Genomic DNA, 12,003 nt, shown 5'->3' on the forward strand with positions numbered 1-12,003 from the left:
CTGAACAGTCACCCATTCTCCCTGCTGCTCGGGAGTTGCCGGGGGACGGCTAAGAGGAGCTACCTTTTGCCGGTCCGCACCGGCTAACATGGGCTTTACTGTAGCTGAGTTATTTTCTAAGATGCGGAGCCGGGCTTCTATGGCTATGATTCCCGCCTCCAACCTAACAACTATGCTACATTTAACACATGTATCGGTACCAGTAAAGGAGGTAGGGGAGTAACCAAACATGAGACAGTTAGAGCAGGAAATAGCACCCGAGGGTGGGGAAAGAGCCATGGCTAGCTATCAAGCTAAAGTAGCTACCGTTAGCAAACCCGAAAAGAGTGTAGGCAACTGTGGAGTTACAGTCGCTAAGAGAAGGAGAGTTTGTGAGTGCTTAAGCTGTAGTAACGTGTGATTACAACGTCAGGCAGTTGCCGTGATCAAGAGTTTTAAAACGATCGATTAAGTTAAGATAATAAGCTATCAGCAACAGAACAGGCACACGGGATACCCGGAGATGACAACAACAATCGGAAGTTACAACATGCTTACCGCAATAGTGGTCCGTGATGTATTTACTTTAGGCTTTTTATTGAAGAGGCAATAGATGCAATGACCTTGAGAGAGATTTTAAAGTCTGCTTCAAGATTTAGGTAGCAGATATTGTCTTAAAGTGTGGAGCTGCTTTTTGGTAGAGAATGACTCTGTTCACACAGCAGTGAGTCTCTCTCTCTCTCTCTCCGTCTCAGTCTACAGCCGCTACGAACACTGGCTTAACAAGAAGGACAGACTACACTCCCATTGGCACTGTACACCAAACTGTTGCACATGAACTGAGAGGCTCGGGTCGGCTGTTGGGTTACAGAGCTATGTGGCAGACATTGCAGCAAAAGTATCACCTGACAGTAAAAAGGGAGGATGTTAGACAGACAAATTCCAGACTGGATCCATCTGGTGTTCAACTTCGTTCCAGGCGAAGGTTTGTCCGAAGGGGATACGTCACAGCAGGACCAAACCAAGTGTGGCACGCTGATGGATATGATAAACTTAAACCCTTTGGTATTGCCATCAGTGGCTGCATCGACGGCTTTTCAAGGAAAGTTATGTGGCTCAGGAGTGGCAGCACTAACAACGTTCCGGGCATCATTGCGCAGTACTACCTGCAGTGTGTATCGGAGTTTGGACTACAGATGGAGCGATTCATTTCGGACAGTTTGAAACGCGAGGGCCGTGATTGGTACGTGATCTGCCCTCGCTCAAGGGAAAACCTCCAGCTTGACTTGAGACCGCCCCCGTGATAGATAAATGTATTTATAATGAAGCCAGCTGCAATGGATCATTGATCCACCAGGAGGTGCAGTGGGGTTCCACACTGGAGCTCATGTGAAATAAAGTCAGATACAGTACGCTGGATGTACAGCGGAACTTTGTTAAGATCCATATGTCACGGATATCATACTCTGTGCTAAATAAGAGACATGTAATCATTCACAAAACATCAACATGTTGTTATTTAACAAAATAATTTTGTTATTCGAAAAAAACGAACGGGAGGAAATGCAGCCCGGCTCTCGATTTTTAATCCTAATTTAATCATCATCTTCACCACGATCATTTATGTTTATGTTCGCCGAATTGACATGAAATTACTGACACATATGAATATACTGTATTCAACTTCATTAAAACGTTATTAACGTGCCTAAACTCAGTAATTCACCAAAAATATGTATATTTTAATGGAGTTTCGTCGGTCGATCAGGATCCCAAAGTGTAGCGGAGGGATCCTCATCTGGATGAAGGGTGTTATTTTCCCCATAAAGAACAAGTCGCTGCAAATTATCCCGCTTATTACATGGCCACATTCTCAACAAAGTAATGACATGACTCCCAATATTAATTGAAATGCTTTTATGGATTTAGAAAATGTTTTTATTGATTTAAAAAATAGTTGTATGTATTGATTTAAATTCACATGCATCCGCTAAGAAAAATAGTCCGTTGTTACAGTTTTTTAAACAGTGTGAATGAAACGGCAGCTCTCAGCTGTGTATTTACACAACTAATGGCCCATCAACCACAGCTCTCTCCCCCCCTCCCCCCCTGATCTTTCTTCTCCAGCAGCTAAATTAACAGTAGGTTACTCTGAGTGACCATAGACTGTATGTGACAAGCTTACAGTTAGTGACGTAACAACACCATAAAAGCTGGTGGGTTGAAAGCAATACGGGAGGTAAAAATAACTACAATAATTGTGACTTATTTATTGTGGCTTTTATGTTTTTAGTTATAACATTTTATGTAATTCAGGCTTATAGTTCACCCTTCTCTAAAAGCCTTCAACAATGACAATATTCATTGTAATTTAATAAATCCTTCCAACACACATTGTAAAAAATAGCCTACTGTAAGTTAAGAAATCATTTCAATTTGTACATCTTCGGATGTAACAACAATAACATTATAAATAGTAACATAGCTGAACATGGTATTGCACATTTAGCTTTGAGTGTTACTGACCTGAGATGTTTTTATTACATGAATTAAGGTGACTGAGGCTTTTTAACATACAGGGATGCAAACTCATCAGGTATGAAAAAGGTGACAAGGATCCGAGCCCCCGGCTCCCCCACCCCACGGAATTACAGAGGATTTTAGCAGTCAGAACAACTGAAGCAGCAGTGTTAATAATAACAGAAACGCCAAAGAGTCACATAATAGAAATATATAAAAGCATTTATTTCAAATTGTGGAGCAGTCAGTTTATAATTTTGGCAGCACTGTTGAGCATTTTGAAAATGTATTTTCAGGCCTCTGTGCAAGGCTTAAGTCTTTTTATCTTTATAGCCACATGGTGTAAAGTAAATAAGTTCATAAACTCAACAAGTACTATACTTGGGCACAATTTTGAGATACTTGTACTTTATTTAAGTATTTCAATGTTTTGCTACTTTGTTCTTCTACTCCACTACAGTTCAGAGGTACATGGTGTACTTTGACTCCACTACATGTATTTAATACCTTTAGTTACTTCACAGATCTGGATTAATTAAGTGAAATATAATCAAGTGTTAAATCAGACTTTAGTTCCACCTGGAGTAAATCCACAAGCTACCCTGCAGTATAGCCTACAAAGTCATTCAAACTAGCTGCACCTTTAGCAGCTTTGAGAACACGTTCATGATCAATCATTATAAAACATATCATATCTATTATTCTGAAATGGACCAATCTGCACAATGACTACTTTTACTGTCGCTACTTTCACTATATTTTGATGATAATACTTTTCTACTTTTACTTGAGGAACATTTTGAATGCAGGACTTTTACTGTAACAGAGTATTCCTACACTCTGGGACTATTACTTTTACTCAAGTACAAGATCTGAGTACTTCTACTTTTACTCAAGTACAATATATATACTTATACCACCTCTGTTTATAGCCTATGAAAAAAACTATTAGAAATAGAAGGCTAAAGCTAACGTTAGCAGATAGTGACAATGTATGCTAGCTAGCTAGCTCAACGATTCCTTAAATAATATTGCCACAGAAAAACTTTTCAGTTCACATCACGCTCTGCCGCTCCGACAGGGAGCTCTGCTCTGAACACCTGAACGGCCCGTTCTAACAGCTGTTCACCAGCGGTCCAGTCTGTGCCACAGTGACTCCGGACGCACAGTTAATATTAACGAACGCACCCGTAGGTAATGTAGCTGCTGAAGCTAGACCATCATCTCGGAGCAGCAGAGCCTTATTATACATCCATGAGCAGAGCCGACAGGCAGGAAGACTCGTGCACACAGCTCGTACTTCATTATAATATATAAAAAAAGAACATCATGCGTGTCATGATGGCACATAACAGCTCACGGCCGCAGATTACTCCGGGTCCCAGCCCCCCCCATACCCCAAAAATATTTGTATTGCAGATCTACATGAATCACACAAACGACTTATTTTGGATTCAAAACGGCGAATTTCGCCGAAAGGTGACAAGTTTGCATCACTGAACATAAACAGAGCACAACTGAAACATAACATCTGAAACGATGTAACAACATAATACACTTGTGGGGATGCTTGGGATGTGAGGAGTGAGGGACACGGCTTAGAACGGGCGTGTCGCCTGGCAGGACAGGAGAGTGTGTGCACCAGTCTGCCTTGATCTATGAATTCATGTCCGTGACACTCACTGCTGCCCACAGCTGTTTTATAGAAGGAAATTCCTTCACTTCATGAAAGTGTTTTAACCACACACACCTCTACTACACACACATGACGGGTGTTATTTTCCCCAAAAGGAACAAGTCGCTGCAAATTATCCCGCTTATTACAAGACCAAATTCTCAACAAAGTAACGACATGACTCCCAATATTAATTGAAATGCTTTTATGGATTTAGATATTTTTTTTATTGATTTAAAAAATAGTTGTATGTATTGATTTAAAAAATAGTTGTATGTATTGATTTAAATTGACATGCATCCGCTAAGAAAAATAGTCCGTTGTTACAGTTTTTTAAACAGTCTGAATGAAACGGCAGCTCTCAGCTGTGTATTTACACAACTAATGGCCCATCAACCACAGCTCTCTCCCCCCCTCCCCCCTTGATCTTTCTTCTCCAGCAGCTAAATTAACGGTAGGTTACTCTGAGTGACAAGCTTACAGTTAGACACAACACTGTCATTGCAAGTGACCCTCAGTTAGTTGACTTTTATGTTCAACTGCTAAATTCGTTACTGATAAAAAAAAGGGCTTCTACTGTACCTAATTACCTTAACACTAAAACCGCCAGAGGTTTTTGTATAGGCCTACCTAAACCCGTCAAATCCCGCTATTAGAATGCAATTTTTAACAACATAGGGTGCTACATAACACACTTTCAGGAAAAGTCAGGGACTGGGAGACTTTAATATTTTATTGAAAAAAAGTTACATTGCACACACACAACAACACATCACACAAATGGACCCGATTGGCGGTTCTAGTTTTAAATAAACTCACTAATTAATGAAACCAGTTCAATACGCATTATTCGTATTCTTATCATTCTTTATGAGCGCAGAAATAGTCTTAAAATCAGATCTGTTTTTTAAATGAAATCTGACGGCAGGCAGTTAGCTCTGATCACTTATGACAAATGCGCCGCACCTAATCGCTGGCCATTCAGCCACAGACACTGTTCGAAATGGGGGGGAGCTAGGAGGAGCTTGGCTCCCCCGAAGAGCGAGGGAGCTCCCCTGAAGGCTGACTTTGAGATAAATAGGGGGAGCCCAAAACAGTCGTGCATATTAGTGTCACACAGATTAGAAATGTTGAGTTTCTGTAAATAACAGTTCTTGAAATAAATAATAGTTATTGTTCATTACAGTTTCTGAATATTTGTTTTATATTTGTGAATATGTCTGGGTCTTGCCATCTGTATGTGGCGGCGCTGCATTCTTACTTACGTTGCTATGATTATGGCGGTGATGCCGGCGCGGTATTTGAAATGTTCATATTGATATTTTTTTAACTCTGGCTGTGTAATAAAAAAATATGGCAAAACGAAAACAGCCAAGCGTCACAGCTTTTGGATTCACAAGCAAAGAAGCGAAGGAGTCTAAAAATGACAACGTGAACGGAAAACAACTTTTAGTTGGCCGGCTGTAAGCGGCGTTAGGGTCGAGTTTGACAGCTCCACACCGAGGGAGAGGCCTGCCGATGCGGAGCCTGAAGAGGCTTCAACAACGGCCACATCCGCCGGCATAGTGACACCGTCTGTATTAGTAGAAGAGTGTTTTTATAGCAATTGATCGCATCCGCGCTGCTGCGCCAGTCAACAGAGCGTGCGTGTGACATATTTAGTAGCAGGATGTGCTCTGAAAAATAGGGCTCCCCGAAAGCAAATGGGTAATTCGAAAACTGACAGAGCTCCCTCTATACAAATCAAACTGTAGAAGGTGTGAAACCACCTATTGTTTTAAATAATGGTCGGAATGTGACCTGTGAGCCTTCTGAATTACCGTGGGACAGCACATTCTAAACTAAAATGTTCAATCAATAAAGTAACATCTTATCTTATCTTAATAATATCTTCATATTAATAATAATAATAAATCATACAGTATGTGTCCGAAAGGGAGCAGGAGGAAGCAAACACAAAAATATACTGCATATTAAAGCAAACGATTGTAAAGGTTAAAGTATGAGCATAACAAATAAAGAAGTGTAATGTAAACATTTACATTATGATTATTTAATATATAAAGACTATATATTATTGAATTACAAGATTAGATATACTTTAGTTGATCTAAAATATTGATGTGTTAAAATGCTCTTCAAAACACAACTGAAAGTCCATGAAACTTGTCTTTCTGTATTTGTGAATGAAGCGCCATCTCCTGGTTAAAACCTGAAATTTAAAGTCTGGCAACGCCCTCTTGGAAAATAGTGGGAGGGCTTAACATTCCTCTATACTGGTCTTTGGCTGGTGGTAGGCAGGAAGCTGTAAGCTGGAGTCCGAAATTCAGTGCTCCATCTGTACTTCCAGCCCGCCTTCGCACTGACTGTGGAACTGAAAACGGCACTATGGCAGCCATTAACTGCACATTACGATCTCAACACACAGATGATTTTGCAGGAGCCCTCAGTCACATGTATGGTACCTCAACTGCAAACCAGCGCATCGAGAGTTGGTGGTCTTTCTTCAGAAAGTAAAGGTATAGCCTTTTAAGGTCAGGTCCAAGAATGTATATGTGTGTGTGTGTGTGTGTGTATATAGTACAGAGGTGCCCAAATACTTTAAATCTATCTGGATGAAAAAAATTGAAAAAATTGTGAAAATACATTAGAGCTGTACACTAACATTTTCCAAAGGGAGTTTATGTGCTCCCAAATGAAATAATGTAGCAGCGCACCAAGGAATGTACAACATCTCTCAAAATATTGTGACTTTTTAGCAAAATATTGTGACTTTTTACTTGAAGTTGTCTTTTTTTCATGAAATACAAAAGTTTTGAATTCCACCATTAGGACTCAGTTCTGGATCGAGCTCTTCAGTGACCTTAGAGAGAGGCACCTCTTCAATGGGAGCCATGAGCACAAGTGTCTGCTGCGATATGTGTTTTTGGGCATCTTACAAAAAGACCTCGATGAGTACAGACAGCTGTGGAACAACCACACCATCCGACCTGTTCGCCTGTCTCAGTGTCCATCAGGTAAACCTGATGCCATGTACCACCTGCCTCACAGGTTTGTATTCAAATTGTTTGGTAATATTACTTTAAAAATATATCTGACTTCATATAATTTGGTGTATCAGCCCAATATGACAAGTTTGTCACTTGATAAATAACGTCATTCATTTAGTCTGAAAACTCATTATTTCAAAATGATTTCAAGTCTTAAACGACTAAAAATGGATTCCAACACAAAACCTAAATCAGAAGATATCCAAAGCTATTCTGTCGATTTATCTTACTCAATTCCAAAAAGTACCTAGTGTTAGAAAGTGAGTAGAATGACCATATTTGACTGAAAGAGCTGCTGTTAACCTGAGATTAACTTCTCAAGACAAAGCTCTTTGTTTAGGATTTAATTAACGAAGAACTGACTCAATGGAGTTTTAGTTATAATGCTTATCTAGCATGTTTGGGGGGTTAAATGATCCATTTGTAATCACTTGACTCATGTTTCAATTTATGACTGGTCTTAGGTTTGGCGGAAGGGAGTGTGGATTTCCAGTGTCCCTGGAAGCCCTACACCACTTTGATGACATCATGCAAGCATCATCCCAGTACAATTTGTGTGGTGATGAGAATCTGGAGATGCATTTTGTGGACTTGCAAAGACGGAGTGGGTTGGCTCCACCAGTGAACTGGACAGCTGCTGTTCAGAATTACATTTCCATGAAAAACATGTCTGGAGTGTAGAATACATTGCCCCACCAGCCCCCTAGAGTTTCCAATGTAGGTTGAATATTATTTAGAATGCTGCAATTCTGAGTAGATAAGTCCAGTGAAATATTCAGCTTGTATCTTTGCATAAGTCATTAGACTAAAACCTTTCTTTGTTTAAATAAACATACAGCATATTCATGTATTTTGTAAAACATGTTTAGTGTTACATCTGTGTTATCAGTTGAATGGTCGATCGTCAGAAAATTATACACCTAATATTTTGGTAATTGATTTAAATTTTGTTTTGAATATAAGCAGGTTCCAGCCTCTAAAATGTGAATATTTGCTGGATTAATTTGTTCTCTGTGAGGCTTCACTTTCGGACATTTTAAAGACCAAGGCGTGTCCGAAATCACTCTCATTCACTACTCCCTACTCCTTATATAGGGAATTCTATATAGGGAGTATTGAGTGATTTCAGACACAGCCCATAACAAATTGATGAATCAACAATAACATTCATTCATTGCATCGGTCACATATGCTACTGTTATTTCTGTTTTCACAGTGGATCTGAGAATAAAATCTTGTGAACCAGCTACAGCCGTGTCATCTTTGTAGCGAGTGTGTAACATATATGCTATACGTAGAAAAACAAGTCCTTACGTTAAAATGAAACACTTTTAAACCATTTAATGAAGAGTCATTCAGCTTTACTCTTTCACAAAGTCCATGTAAAAACATGTTGATAAAATGGGCAAAACAAAATTGGCACATTTGCACGACAAGGTGCCTTTTGCAGTCTTTATTTACTGTTTATGTAAATATTTGTAAAACATCTTAACACATGTTCTGAACTCTTGATTTAACCACGGTCTACCTTACCTACCTAACGAGAATACAATAACAATACAATACAAATGTGTGGTGTTGTTCACATGTTAGATATGAAATAGGACAAATCTGCCATGAAAAATACTCACATCTCTCTTACGTCACAACATTTTGGCCTGGCAGACCGCAACATTAAAGCAACGGACTGTGTACTGTGTGTGGCAACATTAACTTTTACCACAAGTTATTTAATTGTTTAAAGGCACCCAAAGCCGGGGGAATTATTAATGCCAAAGTTCATGTTGGCTTTGAAGGCACCATAAGTGTCCAAAAGAGGAAGCTTTAAAATGTTGGCACAGATATTTGCCATTGGGAATGTTGACGTTGTAGAACATAGGAACTGAAGGCGTGGCAGAGGACTCATACCAGCAGGAGGCACACATGGCACACCTGTAGCGAACACTAACACCTCCTCCAAGGTCACTGAGCTGTCATTTTCTAAAAAGTAGAGAACATTGGAATCAATTGACAGTAAATACTATCTACATCAACACCGGAACTTTTTATAATCTGGGTGTATAAAAATCAGACAAGAGCAAATTGACTAACCTTCACAATCGAGAAGATAGTCTGCCTAGTAACTCATAGCTTTCTCTTCCTGAGCCCTTCTGTTGCTTCCCTGTTGACTAAATTCAGGCTGGAACAGATTTTCCATCTCTGCAGCAGACAGCTTCACATCGGCATGACAGAGAGCAGGGGTCAGGACCGTCGGATGCTGCTGCAGAGCTGTCAGAAACTGCAAACTTTCAAGTCCAGCCTTGAATCTAAAATACAATTAAAAGATGCATGCAAAGATACATGTGCATCATGTAGAAGTAAGTAAGCAAGAAAATGGGACAACAGCAACACGTTTTTCATAATTATTTTAGCAATAACAATGAAATACAAAAACCTACTTTTCGATTGCAGTGTTGTTCCTGTGGATTATGTACCACTTCAGGTAATCCTCTACTATCATTTTTTTTCTTCTTCACATGACCTGACATGTCTGAAGCACCCAGCAGTCTGCAACATGGCACTGTTCCGTGTCATCAAGTCCTGAAGGATCTCCACTGAGGGTGAATTCTGAATCTAAAAGAAGAGATAACAGAGTCCCACAAATTTCAAATATGACACGTAATTATAAAAAATGGTAATGCCAGAAGTATATCTTGAAAGAATGGTTTAAGTGGACAAAACTCTCTCTTTACCTATTCTAGAATGTCACACCCTTCTCATACCTCTTGTAGGACTTTCCCTATCTCCTCATCTGTAATGTCTCCGACAGATGCCTTGAAACTGCTCTGCCCTGAGATGTAGCTGACCAGATCCTCAGACAGAAAATTAGGACCAGGTCCACCATGCACAATGGACACAGCAATCATCTTCACTGCTAAATAATACTCATCCTCTCTGATAGCTGTCCAAGATAATGCAGAATAAAGAAATATTAAATCAGTTTCCATATTTGAAAACACTGCAAGGTTGAAATATAGGTTCTTTTAAAACATTATACACAAAACAGAACCTGTTGAATTGTAGACCAGGTAGCGGCTCTCCACAAGTCCATCAAATATGGGCCGTTTGTTCAGCTCTTTCATGAGAAGGGAGAGGAATTCTCTCTTGGGGCCACCTGTATCGAAACCTTCCTCAAACCTCCCTTCATCGTCAGAGAATTTCACCAGGATGTCTTTCTTTTCTGAGAATGTTGCCCTTTTGAATCCTCTGACTGCTCCATCCCAGATGTTCGAGCGACAGATGTTAAATCTGCTGAAAGCTCGATGGTCAATCTCTAGGGCCAGGTTTGCAGTTATCTCAGAAAGTGATTGCTGGTCCACCCTTTCATCAGATAAATTATGACCATGTTAAATGGTACACCATAGCACACATTTTTGATCAGGAAAAATAACAACCACAGTTGAAGTAAGGGTAACTTTTCTCTTACTTTGTATCCTCTGGAATGTCATGACTGCACTCAACACTGTCTGAGTCATCCTTATCCTCTATTACAATGGGCGCATACAGCTGAGTATATTTGCTGAGAAATAGACATACACAAGTTTACATTGTTGATGTTTTCATATAAAACATACTTGAATTGTAGAAAGGAAAGTATAATGCCTTTAGCACGCAGTTTCCAGCACACCTTCTGATGTTCCTGGGCCCTCTTGTGAGTCAGAAAATAAGACCTGAATCACAAACCATAACAGGGATAGGACAGGTAAGTTGAAGTATTTTAAATCATGGCTATCAGAGGGCTGATTTAGAAAGAAAAGACTATTCTAATGTACACAAATGTGGATCTCTGGGTCAGTGTGACACATTATTTCATGTAGTTTAAGACATTAATTGTGTGACAATATTTTCAGACAAGGCTAAATGTGAACAATAGACAATGTTTAGGAGCCACAATTACTGGAGCTGCTGAATCACTGCCTGACTGCAGGTTCCCATACCTGGAAGTAAAAAACAATATATCAGTGTGACACTTCAAATTGGACAGAACTAGAGCTTAACACATTTAAACATAAATATTGAATTCTATTATTCTGACTGATAGTGTATGTGATTTGCGACAGGGGGAATGATCCTTCTTACATTATTACTTTCAGTGAAAAACATACAAATTATTATGGTGTGATTTTGCAGGGATCTGCACTAAATAAAGTTGTTTTCTTAAGTTTGTATAATATGTGTAGGCCAGGACGCTGCAACATTTACCGCAATTTAAAATGCTATTTTGGGACATGTTTCATCGTAAAAATATGCCGTCTATGTGAAATCTAGAAACATTTTCATTTCCAGCTAGAATTTACAATATAAGCGATCTAAGATACAACAAATGTAGTACTCACTAATGTATCAGCTGCATTGAATTCTGCAGAAGTTGGACTCATGATGATGACCTCTGAATCCGATGAGTTGGATTCAGAGCTGGTTTCCTGAGCTGTGAAATACAAGAACAGGTAAAGGGGATTTTAGACTACTCAGAACAACAGAGTGCTTTCCTTGACAAACAAATCAATTAAAAAAGCTCTTCTTGGTTGGTAATTAATTTCACAATTACTTACAAGATGTAAAGAAATCTTCAGCTGTACAAATGTACAGTGTGATACGTTGGTAGGCCTTCCCCACTACCTCTTTGTACTCGTTTAGAGTGAAGGGTACTTCTGTTCCTGGTATATTAGTTATCTTTGTACCGTCAGGGTAGAGCAGTACGTAGGGACCACCATGTACATTTCTGTCGAAGGTCTTCAT

General features: G+C 39.4%; 1 protein-coding gene across 1 annotated transcript; it reads right to left on the bottom strand.

Moving 5' to 3' along the window:
* Positions 1 to 8,550: 8,550 nt before the first annotated feature.
* LOC307029586 (G2/M phase-specific E3 ubiquitin-protein ligase-like) lies at positions 8,551 to 12,003 on the bottom strand (the record flags this gene model as incomplete). Its single annotated transcript, XM_079665667.1, has 8 exons — positions 8,551 to 9,204; positions 9,316 to 9,530; positions 9,663 to 9,837; positions 9,987 to 10,165; positions 10,274 to 10,584; positions 10,691 to 10,783; positions 10,892 to 10,912; positions 11,852 to 12,003. The coding sequence occupies 6 exons, from the start codon at positions 12,001 to 12,003 to the stop codon at positions 9,721 to 9,723; spliced, it is 873 nt and encodes a 290-aa protein (XP_079521793.1). The 3' UTR covers positions 8,551 to 9,204; positions 9,316 to 9,530; positions 9,663 to 9,720.

Source organism: Notothenia rossii (genome assembly GCF_949606895.1).
Source record: "Notothenia rossii genome assembly, chromosome: 2".
NCBI classification, from domain to species: Eukaryota; Metazoa; Chordata; class Actinopteri; order Perciformes; family Nototheniidae; genus Notothenia; species Notothenia rossii.